We start from the raw sequence: 17,246 nt of genomic DNA on the forward strand, positions 1-17,246 counted from the left end.
CTTTAAAATGTTATGAGGAATAAATAAACAAATGTTGTCTATATATTTTACCTTAAAAAAAATAAATATATAAATGAATTGTCAGTTTTGTCTTCGTTCATCACTTGAAAGACAGTTTTGGTCACTTTAAAAGAAAGTTGTTTATGTGTGCTGCTTGTGAAAGAAAATAAAAGTTACCAATTTGTACCTGGTCTGGCCCCCTCCCAACCCATGCACACACACATAGATGATTCGACTATCGGTCGACTATGGAAAGATTCTACAATTCTGATTCGAATATGTAAATCCTTAGTCGAGGACACCCCTACTGTATGCAAGATGTCACTCTTTGCTTTTGTGGTTTTAACGAGTTAATTGCTGCTCATTACTGCTGATTGATTTCACATATTTGAACACATATATAAGTAAGATGAGTGGTATGTAGTAGCCTACTCATCATAGTGAGGACATGGAGCCAGAAGTGGAAGGTGAAAGGCTAGGATTACATGGTGGTGAAAGGAATAGAAGGGGGCAAGCAAACCGTCTTAGAGGTGGCCGTGGGCCTCGTCATAGAGGAGGGCTTAGGCGTCACCAGAGAGGTGGGCATGGGCCTCGTCTGAGAGGTGGGCATGGGCCTCGTTTGAGAGGTGTGGGTGAACGTGGAAAAGGACAAAACCACAGACCTAGACAACGGCAGCAACAGCAAAGGGTTTCGAATGAAATCAGAGCGATGGTCGTAGACTACGTCATAAATCATGGCATGACAATGAATGTAGCAGCTACAATGTTTCAACCAAACCTCAGAAGATCATCTGTGTCCTCAATCATCAGAACTTTCCGCAATGAAAACCGGTAAGTCTTCAGAATCAACTACACTTTAAGCTATTTGAAACTGTTGCAGTGAATTAGGGCATACAGTAGGCAGTGTGTGTAGCACAGAGTGTAATGTGAATTCTCTAAATTTGTTCTTACTGTGACTTTCTCCCTGCAGAATAGAGACTAGGCCAAATAGGGGAGGCAGAAGCAAAATTCTGACTGACCAACAAGAGCAGGCTGTGGTCAATATGGTTCGGGCCAGAAATGATATTCGCCTTAGGGAAATTCGGCAGCACATCTTGGACAATGAAGACGTATTCAGAAATGTGGAAGCCATAAGTTTGCCGACTATTGCACGGGTGCTGAAAAGACATCAGGTGTCTTTAAAACAACTATACCATGTGCCTTTTGAAAGAAATACAGAGAGAGTGAAGCAACTGAGGAATGAGTATGTTCAGGTATGACCAATTTGCCTGGTTTTGGGGGAGAAAACATCCCCAAACATTCAATGTCATTGTAATCAGTAATGTTTTTTGCCTTTTTAGAGGGTGATGGAGCTGGATGCTGATGAAAACCATCACAAATTCTTATTTTTGGATGAGGCAGGCTTTAACCTAGCCAAGACAAGGAGGAGAGGTCGGAATGTAATTGGCCAGCGGGCAACCATCACAGTACCTGGACAACGTGGAGCTAATATCACCATGTGTGCAGCTATATCCGAAGATGGAGTGGTTGGACGCAGACCTCGTATTGGGTCATATAATGCAGCTCTCCTCATAGCCTTCCTTGAAGAGCTAAATCAGGTCTGTAGAGCTGATGGTGTGACCTATGTAGTAGTTTGGGATAATGTTCAGTTTCATCATGCTGGAATGGTCCAAGCATGGTTTCATCCACAATTTCGCACCCTGTATTTACCTCCATACTCCCCCTTCCTTAATCCAATTGAGGAGTTTTTCTCCACATGGAGGTGGAAGGTCTATGATAGGCACCCTCACGAACAAGCCACTCTTCTCCAGGCCATGGATGATGCATGCAATGACATCACAGCAGATCAGTGTCAGGCCTGGTTTCGCCAGAAGACTATTTCCAAGATGTTTAGCGAATAAAAACTTACATTGTGATGTCTGTGAGAACCTGTGGCCAAATCCACAAGAACGGGTTGATGGAAACATAGACGCATAGTGCAGTGAGAACCACTTACTGTAAATTTGCAGTATACTGTATTGTTGTTGTTTTCTTTTTTTAATTCTATGTAATGTTGTGATTTATTTCAGTGAATTCCACAATACAGTATTTCAATGAAACCACTGTGTCTGTACTATTCTCTCCAGTCTCCAGTAAAATAATGAAACCTAAGTCACATATTTTGTTAAACTATATTTAATGATTGTACAAACAATGACTTAGTGAAACTATCAGTTGCTTGTGTGTGGGTGATCTATAGTTATGTTTCCATGGTATTTCACAGTAAATTTGTGTTTTGAAACAATGATTGTGCAAGTGCAAGATGTCTTTAAAGATGTGAATGCACAATGCAATGTTTTGAACACTAGACAGCCTGTGTTACAAGTGATTACCGTTTTGAGTTTTGTATCTAGAGTTGTGAAAAATGACATCAAGGTTCTGAAAATAGTAGCAAAGTGATTGTAAAAAACTGTAATTAGGAAACTGAGAAAACGAAAGTTAACTGAGGAAACGAAAGTTTAACTGAGTGTCTTATATCCTTGTGCAAAAGCAATAGGCCTTAGGCCTAGTATACAGTATATGATCAGTAATATAAACAAAAAACACTATACTTTTTTGGTCATGTGAAAAGGTTTTTGAGGGAGAGAACCACAAGCAACTTACAAGTTTTGGATATATTGTTTTGAATTTATTGCACCAGTGTGTAAGACTATGTTGTGTGTGTTTGAACGCTTGTGTGTGATGTCTGAGGGAAAAGTTTGGTTTTTCACTAAGAGTGAATGGTTTTGAGTGTAAAGCTTCATTTTGACCTGAAAATATGATGTTTGGAGAATTGTGTGAGACGTTATGGAATTGTGTTAACGGTTTTGAGAATATGAGGCATAGTTTTAAGAAATGTGTTAAAGCAATCGAGAAAAATTGTAATTACATGCTTTAAAACAACATAGCAAAGCCTTACAGACTACATATGTGTGAATGCTTTAACCAAACCTGACTTGTACCCCTACCTAGAATTGAAGATTGTGTAGATTAAGTTGGATCCGCTAATTTTGTTAGTAAATTTTATTTGCTTAAAGGATACTGGCAGGTGCCTCTGACCACACGTGCACAGGAGATTTCATCTTTTATTGTAACTTTTGGCCTATTTTCCTATTCTGTAATGAGTTTTAGCCTTAGAAATGCCCCAGCTCCATGTAAAAGCTGGTTTAGAGGGTTGTACAGTGTACCTTGATGACATTGTTGTTTATAGTGATACATGGGAGCAACATCTAAATCGTATCCAAGGACTGTCTGCTGCCAACCTCACAGTTAATCTGGCAAAGTGTGAGTTGCCAGAGCTACTGTGACCTATTTGGTATGGGAAAGGTGTGACCTGTCTGTGCTAAAGTTATAGCTATTGACAACTTTCCAACTCCCCAAACAAAACATGAATTGATAAGATTTTTGGGAATGGCTAGCTAGGAGTTTTTGCCCTCATTCTTTTTCTGTTGTGGCCCCTTTAACTGATTTGTTAAAAGCAAAATTTGCGTGGACTTGCAAGTGTGAGTGTGAGCTCTTTTTACAGCTTTAACTATTATTATACATTTTATTTGTAATGCCTTAAAAGCCTCTATCAGCCAGCACGAGTACATCTGCTTTCAGCTCACATTGGCCCATACAATAAAATGCGTAAATCAACCAGATGTGTTATTCACAGTCGGCACGGTCGTGACCCATTATCTGTTCACCGTCAGTGATACAATAGTGACGCATTTCAGCTTAAATCGGCCCAACTGTCCTTGCTATGTGGGCCATATGGACACACGCTTTGAGTTTATTATCAGTGCATTTCCAGGCGCGTCGAATTATAAATTCACACATCCACCACAAAATGATGTTTATCCAAATACGTTTAATCATGGAGGAGGCTTGCAAATTTGTTTTTACAGACATCCTAACGAGAAACAATTAAGTGCTTAGAATAATCAAGACTAAAGACAAACTCATGATGGACTTTTTTAATGAGTAGGAAAAAATTGATTTATACAAACATATAAATGACACAATCAGGTTAATGACAATCAGTAATAGTACAAATAGTACAAAATACACATGTTGTATGTTATATGTTTATAATTTGATTAATTACAATATTCTTTATAATTCTCAATAAAGTTGAGGAAAAATGTGACATTTATGATTTATTGAAACCACAGATTTTAAATTGTAATTTAAATAGTCGACATATTTGAAAGAAATGTAGAACTTATGCTGTAATTTAAGCAAATATGTTGTATAATGCTCTAGGCTTGCTCTAAGTTTCTCATTTATGTATACACAATTATCATGGTAATACATTTCTTATGGTGTTTGGATGAACACCGAAACAATCTGTCAACTTCTTTTAATAGTTCTGAGATTTTTAATAGATCTTTGTTTAAATATATTACTTTCGGTATGTTTTATATGTAATGAATCTACGTCAAAACATATTTGGAAAAAAATATTTTTAATGCTAATATATTACTTCACAAATGTGACAAGAAAAATATTAAGAAATATCAACCATAAATAGATAGCTTAGCCAAACATTGAAGATCAACGATAATAAACTCTAAACTTAATGAAATATTTAAGGCATCAAAATTGCTCATAAATTGATTGCTGTGGGCTGTTTTTCCTCTACTTTCTCCTCAATGCTCTACTGAAGGAGCCACATCATCCAGATAAAAACACCTGCATTAGGGAAACATAACAAAAACTGTGAATAAGATGTTATTTAGAAAGCGACCATGCCATTGGACTTCTAAAGTGATTTTTAAAATTAGTTAAAGGCTTGAATATATGTTTTTGGGACACTCGTTGATTTTTGTTGCCAGTTAAAATGCAGTTTGAAACCATGTCACACCCACAATCCCAATATATTTACAGGGTCGCAGAGTGATATGCAGCTTATGCAATGATTTTAAATGTTAGAAAAAAGTTAATACAATTATTTTTGGGTTTTACTTAATTATTACTTTGCATTATCATACTATGCATGCCAGTAGTTTATACACGTATGTATATATGTATGTATGTAAATTTTATGTTTTATACCCAGTATTGACTGTATGGTTGACCCGGTGATGATGGAGGTCGATGACGTTGTAGCTATTGTTGACCCTGTAGTTATCAGTGCAGTTGTTGTTGTTGTGGCAGCTGGAAGTGTGGCTCCTCCTAATGCAATTTAAAATACATTTGATTTTTACAATAAATATTAATATATTATATATTGTAATATAATTATGTATTTTATGTAAGCAATAAGGTACAAGAGGCTGTGCTGTATCATGAATAAGTAACGGCTGAAGGGCGTTGCACGACGCGAAGCGGAGTGCCTGCCACCCCTTCAGCCGTTACTTATTCACGATACAGCACTTGCCTCGAGTACCTTATTGCTTTTATAAAACTGTTACCACACAATATTAAAGTAAAAAAATATTAGTGCAACTTTCATGAAGTTAAATCAATAAAAGCATTCCTTCCGCTAGAAAAAATAGTCCCCGAATGCGAACAACAACATGAAAGCTCAAATAAAAACAACAAACTGTTCTCAGACTTTGTCTCATTATGTAATTATGTCACTTCAGTAATAGCAGGCAACTGCAGGATCTTTTAAACCTAAATGAAATTAAATACTAATTCTAATCGAATGACTTCAGGACTTCAGTTTCCTTAAAAAAAGTTCAAGATGTGTTTAGAGCTCACACAAAATACTAACTGATGCCTGACCCAGGTCAAAAAGACGTATAATTAAATGTATTAAAAATATACTTTAAATACAAATAGTATGTTTATAGTACATTTGTATTTCCAACATAGTTATTTGAAGTGTATTACAAATATGTTAAATTATTTGAAGTGTACTAGAAGTATGCTGGTAATAAATATATGAAGAGTTTGGTTCCAAAACGCAATAAATACATTTTGACAAATTTTGGTTAAAACGTGTTTTCTATACCAAGAAAGTGTCAAGATGAAAACCACTATTTTCTGTTACAAACTTTCACATAGTATCTTTAGATTATAAAAACATAAAAAATTCAAATCCATAACTTGATTTTCAAAGATTTATTATAAAAACGAATTATTTTTTCCACAAAATTTATTAAATCCATGACAGTTTTTTTTTCAAAATGGTATAAATCTATTCAATCAATGTATAAATGTGCATTCATCTGTGCCATTTTATATTCATTTAGTTGAACAGTTGTACACACTGATTAAAAAAATAAACATTAATGTCATTAATCAAAACACTTACTTTGTCATATTAAGAACACTGTCATTGCTGCGGTTATGTCGTCGCTTAACATTTTTCACAGCGATCAGCTGTAAAATGTTTTGATCCTGCTCGATTTTTGTTAACTTTGAGTAAAAATTTGTGGAGCGGATTTATTGTATTCTGTAGAAAAGGAGGAGTGCCGTTTATCGCGTTTTGGGAATAAAGGGAGAAAAGATGACAGAATAACACAGCAGATATTGGATTTTGCGTAAAATTAAGAATTTACTTTTAAATACTGACCTGATATAATACTGATTTTGGCAGTAACGCATTTTCTTCAAAAATGGCGTTTATCACGTTTTGGAACCAAACTCTTCATATTACATTTTAAAGAAATATGCTAAAGTGTACTAGAAGTATTGGTAATAAATATATGCTTTACATTTTAAAGAAATATGCTAAACTTAAGCATATTTTAATGTATTTATATTAAGTGTACTAGAAGTTTTAGTATATTTGGAGAAAACATACTTTTTTCAAAACATGATAATTGTAATAAGCTAACATTGAAATTTCCTCAAGCATTTCAACATCATATAATTTCGAGAGCATCATAAACTAATTTTCCAAAGATTTGCGTAAAATCCATGTACGTTTGCTAGTGTTTATATTTTTAAGTTTTTCTAATGTTTCTCATGCAGTGCTAGTCTAAAATGAATATTTGAGCGGTCTTACCCGAAAATACCGTGATATGACCATATCATATTGTTATTATAACTTCAGCAATTTTCAATAGCTGATGTTTATATATCAGTTCAATCTTAAAAAGAAAAAAATTTACCTGCCTGTTGTTTTTCAGATCAACTGCTATTGACATTTTTGAATCGGGACAAATGACCAATGATTTCGAAGAAAAATGTTTGCAACATCCATTCCAAGTGGCTAATTTCTGAACTTTTGAGTAATTCATGTAAAAAGCAGACGAACAATGGAAAATGCTAATAAGTTAAAATAAAACACATTTATCAAAGAAAACATGTCCAATACACACAGGTTGCTTTATATCATGATCCTGTTCTAATCCTATTTTCATTGCCTCTTGTAGAGTTTTGTGACAGATAAAACTGACACGCTTGATGAGGACACACTCAGTCAATGCTTTAAAAGGTAAAGTTAACATAAATTTAATGCATGCATATCTATGCCAATTTTTTTCACACATGGATGCAAATGTTCATTAATTATTGGTTAATTTTGAATATAGTCTGTTTCCTTTTCACAGACCTTGTAATAAAGCAAAAAGTGACCCTCCACTTAAACATGTGATATCTAAACTGTTTTGTGTTCTGGTTCAGCTATTTGCAGGTTTATCTTAAGTTCGTTACATTGCACATTTGTGCAGAGAATTACATTATGATTATTATATAACCACCCAGGTCAAAAAGACGTAGTATTTAATGTATTAAAAATATACTTAAAATACAAATAGTATGTTTATAATACATTTGTATTTCCAACATACTTATTTGAAGTGTATTAAAAAATACGCTAAATTGCATTTAAACGTATTTTTTTAAAGTATACTAGAAGTACACTGGTAATAAATATATACTTAATTACATTTTTATCAGAAATATGCTGAACTTAAAAATATTTTAATGTATTTATATTAAGTGTACTAGAAGTATGCTGGTAATAAATATGTGCGTAATTACACTTTTAAGAAATATGCTAAACACAAATGTACTTCTAGTGAAGTTTTAGTATATTTGGATAAAACATACTTTTTTTCAAAACATGATTCATTAATTGTAATAAACTAACATTGAAATTTCCTCAGGCATTTCAACATTATATCATTCTAGACGGTGGGCCGAGGCTCCGTATCTGCTTTACTTTTCGAAATGGATGATCCCCATGGATGGAGAACCTGAATTTGTAAAGTTTGGACGGTTGTTTTATTCTCAACGATATGAAAAGTGTTGCCACTCGCATTTATTGCACATTTTCACCCGAAATGATAAAATGTCCCCGTAAATATGCAGGCAAACGCGGTTGCCTACTATATCAGTCGAACCAATAGAGCGGCAAGATACTGACAAAGGATTATTATTAACCAATCAGACGTGGGTTAGTAGAACAGCTGTTAACACGGATTCAGACACGAGCTGCAGCTGAATTGACCATCGCCAAGGACATTCTTTGTGTGATTGTAAGTATTCATTTGATTTAATTGATATTTATTTTAAATGTTTGTTGTGTACAAACAATTGTATGCGTCTCGTTAGTGTTGTTTTACGAAGGCGTAGACTAACGTTAACCGTTCCATACAACAACGATGTTCCGTGCATATTAACTTTTACCGACGATCGGTCATACACAAAATATGTATATGTGTCGTCCTCATTTCTCTTACATCTCCGTTTAAGAGAGACACACCCCAGCCGAATGTTCTAGTAATATTTCATCAAGTTTGCGCCCACTGCGCTTTAAAATGACCGGTGGGCAAGCCACACTTCGACAGCTGCTGGGTGTGTAGACAACTAGAGCAGCGAAAATGTACATTTTTATATAATTTTTGCTTTTCACAGTATTATAGTTTTTATAAGCTGCAATGTTCACTCCCTCTGTTTCTTCCACAGTTTTTTAAAAAAAGTAAATTTAGCTTTGACAGTCAAAGTTCACGTTGTTAACAGCCTCTCCTCAATGACTGTTTTGCCGAAGTGCTTGTAACGTTACCCATTTGCATATGTGTGTTAATGTTCTTGTGTTTTTGTGTGGTGAGGTACCGGGTATAATCTCGATAGCACCCTTACAAAAATTAACCATGGTTTTATTGTGGTAAAAGTGTAGTAACCAATGTATTTTGTTGTATTGATTACTATCAGCAAAACTATGGTTTTACTACACTAACCACGATTTAACTATAAAACCATAGTTGTCAAAACAATAGTTATTTTGTGATTACCATGGTTTTACTACTACAGTAACCATTTTTTTAACTGTAGAAAAACAATGGTTAATTTTTGTAAGGGCAGGTGAAGTGATACCTTGTTTTATACTGTTAATTTTATTTTAACCCCTTTACTGCTGTTTTTCTGAACCTTATACTTCTTATGTTTGCAGATAATGCAAGGTTTGGGGCCTGCTTGGATGTGTAAAGACCATGGGCTTAAGACCTCAGAGCCTGTGTTTTTACTGGCGTTGCCTCGCCATCCTCTGCCTCTACCACTAAAAAAGTGCAAAACAATAGGTTTAGGTTCTGCACATCACTGATTGAAGAAAAATGATTTGTAACTTTCAGCAGTGAAAAACTCATGCTACATATATTGTTTCCACCTGTTCCCTTAAGATGGGTAATAAACCAATTTCACATCGTTTAGGGGTCTCATTTATAAAACTGTGCGTAGGATCCTTACTAAAAGTCTACGTACACACAAAAGCCAAAAATGGCATACGCAAAAAATATTAAGACCTATAAAACAAAGCACTGTTCCCTTTATAAATCACAGATCACCTGCAAGTGTTCATACATGAATCATCCTCAGGTCCCACCCTGCAAGCCCATCTCTCATTTAAGTTTTTTCTTTTATAGAACACAACCTTTGTGTGGGAACTGGTGTACGCACATTTCCAGCCCCGTTTTGTGCATATGCCAGTTCCCACACAAAGGTTGTGATCTATACAAAACCGAACTTAATGGGAGAATGGGCTTGCAGGGTGGGACCTGAGAATGATTCATGTATGAACAATTGCAGGTGATCTGTGATTTACAAAGGGAACAGCGCTTTTTTGTCCTAATATTTTTTGCCGCATGCCACCCCTGGCCCCCGTGCATACGTAGACTTTTAGTAAGGATTTATAAATGAGACCCCAGGTGTCTGGTTTTGTTGATAATAACGATGCCAATCATGCCATAATTGAAAAGGAAAATTTTGTAGGTTGTTTTTATTATATTACTGTTAATACACTGCATCTACGTTTGTACTACTCTTATACTTTTACTACACTGCACATGTGTATGTATATACACTGTACATGTTGCCACCCCCCAGCGATTTTCTATGTAACTGTTATAATAATCTTAAACCATTTGTCTTAGATGCATTTTTGCTCTGCTATTTAGAGGCTACTGCTTAAACATTGCATATTTAATTTATACTACTGTAAACCATGCTACTTTCTTCACTGCATGTCTATACAATATACTACCAACCTTCCTTTGCAGTTTCTTCAATAAAAACTTCCTCTCTTCTCCTTTGTGCACTTTTTATCTTTGTAATATTTGTGAAATGGCTGTAGCACTGCCTGTGGTAGCTTGTGTTAGCTAGTTTGATTAACTTGTTTGTCGGTTCCTGGCTTTGTAACTTATATGCCTGTATTATTCTTGTGTACTGCTTTCTCTGCATTCAAGGTCTTTCCACAGAAACACTGATTAAATCAATTTCTGCCAACTTGTGCCTGTGAAGGGAATGGTGGGTCCACTATCCTCAAATACATGCATGCAGCACTTCATTTTTTTGACATTTCTTTCCAGTAAACATGATAAAGCAGGGAAAATAATTGTCTGTCTTGCTTTATGACGTTGTGTTTCCAAGCGATAACAGATATCAGAACGGTGTAAAAAAAATAGAACGGTGTATTTATTAAAGATTACAAAAAAATGACAGGACATGACAAAGATGGTCACATAAAATAAAAACGGTAAGAATGGGCAACGTTACCTCTACATTCACATTTTGTGTCAAACTGAATATTAAAACTGCATTAGTGGCTAAAATTAGTTAACAAGTTCAATCTTTCCAGCGAAACTCGCCAGTTTGTTGACACGCGTCATCACTTTTCCACGCACGCTATTGGATGAAGGCAACAAATACGTCATGAACTTCGGACCCCAAACGTAGCTGCTTGCTCTATTCGCCGGGAAAATAACCTGGAGAAAGTTACCAATATTATAGTAATGTGCAAGGTGTGTAAGTGGCAACAATTTTTATTTGCTTTGTTGAAAAGCGTAGCGGTTACATAAAAAAAACTGGGTTATCCATCACAAGAGATCGTCTGATAACACGAAATCTCCCCTCGGCCCACCGTCTATTCCGATTGCATAATAAACAAATTTTTCAAAGATTTGCTTAAAATCTATACGTTTAGTGTTTATTTTCAAACAACACACGTGACTAAACCTGATTGGTTGTTGTCATAGTAACACGTCACGGTGCTAGCTGAAAGCTGGGGCACGTTCAATGTCACACCGGTGCACAACGTTTTGCTACGGTTTCCGGGTTGAACGACATGTTTCCTGGAAACGGTGTGCAACGGAATGCAACAGGTTTTAGAAGCGTTTTCTCTTGTTTGGTGGGTGTGTCAGAAATGTCGGCCCAATCAGCGGCAAGATGTATAAAACGACGCGGTAGTAAAGAGACAGCTCGCTCAATGGGTTCAAGTTGGGATGTTGTCTTTCATTCTGGACAGCAAGGTCAGTGACTGTAACATCGAGGGTACTTTACAGTATTAAACACACATTTATAACGATTTCATCAGGCTTTAGAAACATTTAAAAAAGAACACAAAGAATGGCCTCTCAGCTACCGTAGTTGCAACTCTTGCGTCATCTCAACAGGGTGTTCAATGCATCACCGTTTCTGTTTAATAAACGTTGTGCAACGTTTCGTCGGGGCTGAACGCAGCCCTGTTGTTCAGTAAGTTCACAACGTGCATGCGGTTGCTTGCATTAAACGTATAAACTAAATTAATCGGTGATCATGTTTCACCAGAGAACATCGATAAAACAACTCGATTTAAAATGTGAGCAGTTTTAGTGCATCTGACGTAGAGCGAAAAAAAAAGTATTTCGCTTTTTGTTTGGAGATGAACGAGACAACACGAGGGGGTAAGTGATGACCGATTTTCGCATTTCTTTATTTAGTTAACTATCAAATAAGTAAAATATTACAGTTGTCCTTATTTTAACCCAGCTTCTGTATGTCACGTTATGTCGGTGTCTCGTGTGGTAATTGGAACATCGTTATTGTGTGACTAGGCATTTCTCTTAAGCATTTCAGAAATCATTAAAACCTCTATCACAGCGACATAAATATGACCAACCAGAGCAAAGTAGACAGGAACAAATGAAGATACAGCCCATGAAAATACTTATTCTTGGTGGTAAGTTTGTTAATAATATAACAAAAAATAGTGACTGCACACTCACTTGCAAAAATTATTTATTAGAACCAACGTTTCGGCAAATAGCCTTCGTCAAGGTATGTGTTCGCTCAAAGTGAAGCGAGCTTAAATACAGCCATACACAGGTGCATACAATTATTCTCAATTCGAAACAATTAGTTAATCAAGCTAAAAACCACAGGATCTATTTATTAATAGGAAGTTTGTTCATAATAACATTAAGTTCACGTTTAAGTTTTTCTATTGCTTCTCTTGCAATGCTAACGTTAGTTTAAAATGAATGTTTGACCTGTCTTACCTGAAAATACCATGATATTACCATATGGTTATTATAACTCTAGTAATGTTCAATGGCTAATGTATAGCAGTTCAATCTTGACAACCTTATTGTCTTTTTGTTTATTTTTAAATGTATTTCTAATTACATATGGACACAAAAATTACATTGTAAGAAGGGATACTTTTATGAGAGATTATAAAACTGTCGAGGCTGGGTTTGATTATATTATATTGTCTTAAATATATTGTACTCGGGGTAAGTAATTCTTAAAAAGAAAACAAATCATTAATCATCATTTACCTGCCTGTTGTTTTTCAGATGAACTGCTATTGACATTTTTTAATTGGGACAAATGTGGAGTGATTTGGAAGAAAAACGTTTGCAGCACATCCATTCGAGGTGGCTAATTTCTGTCCTTTTAAGTTATTCGTGTAAAAAACAGTTTTTTTAATTGTAAAGCTGTAAGGGACTTGGCCTAGTCATCCTTGCATATACCATTTGGCAGGGCTCCAGACTAACTTTTTTTACCAGGAGCACAGAGGCCCCCAACTGAAAATTTTAGGGGGGCAACCAGAAAATTTAGGGGCACACACGGTAAATCAACATGCTAACCAAATATTCACATGTCTACTAATTTCCACTGTATAACTAATAAATACTTTAATTATAGATTCAGAAAATACAATGTGCTGTTTCAAATTCAGTGTCATATCACAAAAAAAGGTCAAATTTGCTGATCGCACATTTCTGATTTCCTTAAATCTCCTTAAACAGAGGTGAACCTTAAGTTTGCAAGACCACAATAGACAAACAATGGAAAATGATCTAGGTTCAAATAAAACACAATTATCAATGTAAAACATATCCTGTAATACACACAGGTTGCTTTATATCATGAGCCTGTTCTAATCCTATTTTCATTCCCACTTGTAGAGTGCTGTGACACATAAACTGACACGCTTGATGAGGACACAGTCAAAGCTTTAAAAGGTAAACTGAGAAGTTAACAAAACTTCCATACATGCATGTCTATGCCAATTTATTTCAAACATGGATAGCCAAATGTTCATTCATTATTGGTTAATTGGTATATTCTGTTTCCTTTTCACAGACCATGTGATAAAGCAGTCTTCAATTACTATGGTGTCTGAATTGCAAGAAGAAGTGACCCTCCACTTAAACATGTGACATCTAAACTGTTTTGTGTTTTGGTTCAGCTTTTTATAGGTTTATCTTAAGTTGGTTAAAGGCGGAGTGCACAATTTTTGAAAGCCAATGTTAACATTTGAAATTACCTAATAACAAACATGCCCCTAGCCCAATAGAATCTGGACCTTCTTTTGATAGACCCACCACACACATACGCAACCCCGGCAAGGATGTCTGTTAGTAGACACGCCCCTTACTGCTGGTTGGCTACAAGTGTGTTTTGGTAGTCGGCCCAACTCACTTTTGCAAAGCGTTTTTCAAACATTGTCACGCTTTTCTGTTTGCGTCGCTGTCACGCACTGGCCACTCAACCCCTCTGTCCCACCCTCAAACCATTGTCGCTTCGGTTTAGGGCCAGATTTGGTGCTTGTGTTATATGTCACTTTAAGTATTTGTCACTTTAAGTATTGGTTTATAAAATAAAAAGATACAATACTTATTCTTTTATATTTTCTAAACTTTAACCAATTGTCACCTGACGTTGGGGTTAGAGTTTGTTTAGGTAAGGGTGTCATTTTATGTAAATCTAACCCTAAACCGAAGCGACAATGGTAAGAAACTAGGACAAAAAAAGTTGAGCAACCAATACGCGACAGCGACACAAACAGAAAGCGTGACATGCTCACGCCCAAACGCGGCAAAGCGTGACATTGTCACGCTGGTCCATGCGTGAAATAGTCACGCAATTTCGTGATACTCATAGTGTACTTTTTATTAATACATGTAATGTTAATGTTGTACAGTTTGATAGAAGTAGCTCTGTAATTGCATTTCTCAGATATTTGTTTTATATTGTTTCTCTTTGGTCAAGAGATTATCTATGTCTCTGTGCTTGATTAATTTAACACAAGTGAAGTATATTAAATTGTTCTGTATTCAAAATCTGTGTATGTGTCTTAATATTTAATGATGTTGCATATTTTAATATAACATTTTAAATATTAAAAACAGCTTTATAATAAAATAGTAGTGTAATGCTAATACATTTCTATTAATGTAATGCTAGTATATTTCTAATATGCTGAAGTACTATTAAAGTGTTTTTAAAGCACAGTTAAATTAAGCTTTAAATGTATTCTAACTGTATTTTTAAGTGTATGAGAAGTGCATTTCAAATGAATTTTAAAGTACACTTAAATTGTACTAAATATATTTGAAGTTGTTGCAATTTAACACAATTTCACTATATTAAATATAATGCAAATAGATTAAAATTGACTTTAAATATATCTTGAAATGCATTTAATATATTTGAAGTTGTTTCAATATAATACATTTAATATGCATTTAGTATAGTAGCATTTAAATATATTAAGTATGTCCCAAAAAATACTATTTAAATATATTTCTTTTTCACCTGATAATAATTATATGAATATTCAGGGATTGCTTATTTTCTAATGTACTTTTCAATCATACATGTAATGTTAATGTTATAAATTTGATGAAAGTAGCTGTGTAATTGCATTTCTCTAATATTTGTTTTATATTGTTTCTCTCTGGTCAAGAGATTATGTATGTCTCTGCTTGCTTGATTAATTTAATTTAGATATTTTTGTAAAGTACACAACACAATATGAAGTATATTAAATTGTTCTGGATTCAAAATCTGTGTACGTGTCTTAATATTTAATAATATAACGTTTTAAATATTCAAAAACAGCGTTATAATAAAATAGTAGTTTAATGCTAATACATTTCTATTAATGTAATGTTAGTATATTTCTCTTAGTGTAATGCTAGTATATTTCTAATATGTTGTACTATTAAAGTGTTCTTAAATATATCTTGAAATGCATTTAATATATTTGAAGTTGTTTCAAAATAATACATTTCATATGCATTTAGTATAGTATCATTTAAATATATTAAGTATGTCCAAAAAAATACAATTTAAATATATTTCCTTTTCACCTGGGGAAGAAGACATTTAGTTCTGAAAATTGTTTTGTTTTTAATTGTGTTTACATATTTCTTGTATTTTCTGTTTGTATCTTAATAAAAAGAGTAAAAAAAATATGGATGGACATTAAAACTTTGCTAAAACAACAAAAGTTGGTGGTGGTGTTTTTCACAGTATATATAAAACAGTTTTTAAATACATACCCTGTGTTGCCTGTATGGTTGGAGCAGCTGTTATTGGAGCAGTTGTTGTGCTTGGAACAGTTGTGGTGCTTGAGGATCCGTAAATTCCATTGAAGACCAGAAGAACAGTTAAGAATGGTCTGAAATACTCCATCTGTCCTCAGGAAATAGATGAATGGGTAAAAGTTTCACTGAAAGTCCTGTCAGAATTATGTATTTTAATTGCATTGGTTTTCTTGACATGAAATTAACCACCACTCAAATGTTTTATTTAGTAGGAATATAATTCAGAAACTTAATACTTTCTATTCCCAGACAAAACTACTAGCGGTTCTAGCATGTTCTGTTAGTTCAAATGTTGGTTAAACTAACAGTCAACTATACTATGTAATGTCTAGTACACATAACATTCCAAATAAGTTTTATGTTCCAGTGTATCACCAGACTAACCAAGCCAAATATTTCAGTCAAAACATGTATTAGTTTTATTATAAAAAAGATATGTATCATTCAATAATCAATAAATGCATAATCCATTCCAATCAAACTATTTGGTTAAAGTTGTTGTTAAAAATTGTTATTCAATTACATGTAAAAAAGTTACCTTAAGTGAAGTGTTTCTAGGGTTTGCTCCTGTTGAATTAAATAACATAAAATAGTATAAAAATTCCTTACGTCTTTTTGTTAACTCACACAATGATAGTTGCTGCACATGACAGGCTTTTTAAGCTGTAAGGAGGATCTGTGATCTCTGTGGCAACCCTCTGAATCAACTGTCCAATAATTGTATGTTTTGTATGGAACATTGGATTAAGTTTCAGTAGTTTATGTAATATGTAATTGTTTTAATTGTAAAAAGTTCTGTGTTGACAGCTCTTGTTGCTAGAGGGCTGAAATCAATGAATACTGTTACCTTTACATACAGTGTACGCCACTAATATTAGAACTATGTGAAAATAAGATAAAGGAAAGCTATAAAAAATGTTTTTACTGTTTACTATTTAATCGTCTATCTAAACTATTAACATCAAACTTTTAATCGATATCAACTGCAAACAATACAAAAAAATCTAATACATTACAGTTAAATTATAGTTAACTTTTTTGTCAATATTTTGTGTTAAGGTAACAGTCCCAGGTCTTCTTCTGTAATAACTGATATATTGATAATACATGGTGATTTAAGACCATTTCTCCAAACAAAATCCCACCAGATCCTTAAATTCCCAGGGACTCTTCTATTAAGTTTATCCCACTGGT

The 17,246-nt window shown here is 34.3% G+C and overlaps 1 protein-coding gene and 1 long non-coding RNA gene across 2 annotated transcripts; one reads left to right on the forward strand and one right to left on the reverse strand.

Moving 5' to 3' along the window:
• Positions 1–448: 448 nt before the first annotated feature.
• On the forward strand, positions 449–1,901 carry LOC141359413 (uncharacterized). Its single transcript, XM_073861824.1, has 3 exons — positions 449–831; positions 971–1,253; positions 1,341–1,901. The coding sequence occupies exons 1-3, from the start codon at positions 449–451 to the stop codon at positions 1,899–1,901; spliced, it is 1,227 nt and encodes a 408-aa protein (XP_073717925.1).
• Positions 1,902–3,993: 2,092 nt separating this feature from the next.
• On the reverse strand, positions 3,994–16,248 carry LOC129436660 (uncharacterized). Its single transcript, XR_008641886.2, has 3 exons — positions 16,008–16,248; positions 5,059–5,178; positions 3,994–4,695 (listed from the first exon to the last, which is right to left on the reverse strand). It is a non-coding gene; the product is annotated as an uncharacterized lncRNA (long non-coding RNA).
• Positions 16,249–17,246: the final 998 nt, after the last annotated feature.

This window comes from Misgurnus anguillicaudatus, chromosome 23, assembly GCF_027580225.2.
Source record: "Misgurnus anguillicaudatus chromosome 23, ASM2758022v2, whole genome shotgun sequence".
NCBI classification, from domain to species: Eukaryota; Metazoa; Chordata; class Actinopteri; order Cypriniformes; family Cobitidae; genus Misgurnus; species Misgurnus anguillicaudatus.

Coding starts and splice junctions, on each gene's coding strand:
- LOC141359413 (XM_073861824.1), top strand. CDS start 449: ATGGAGCCAGAAGTGGAAGGTGAAAGGCTAGGATTACATGGTGGTGAA. Junction 832..970: donor ACTTTCCGCAATGAAAACCG/GTAAGTCTTCAG, acceptor TTCTCCCTGCAG/AATAGAGACTAGGCCAAATA. Junction 1,254..1,340: donor TGAGGAATGAGTATGTTCAG/GTATGACCAATT, acceptor TTGCCTTTTTAG/AGGGTGATGGAGCTGGATGC.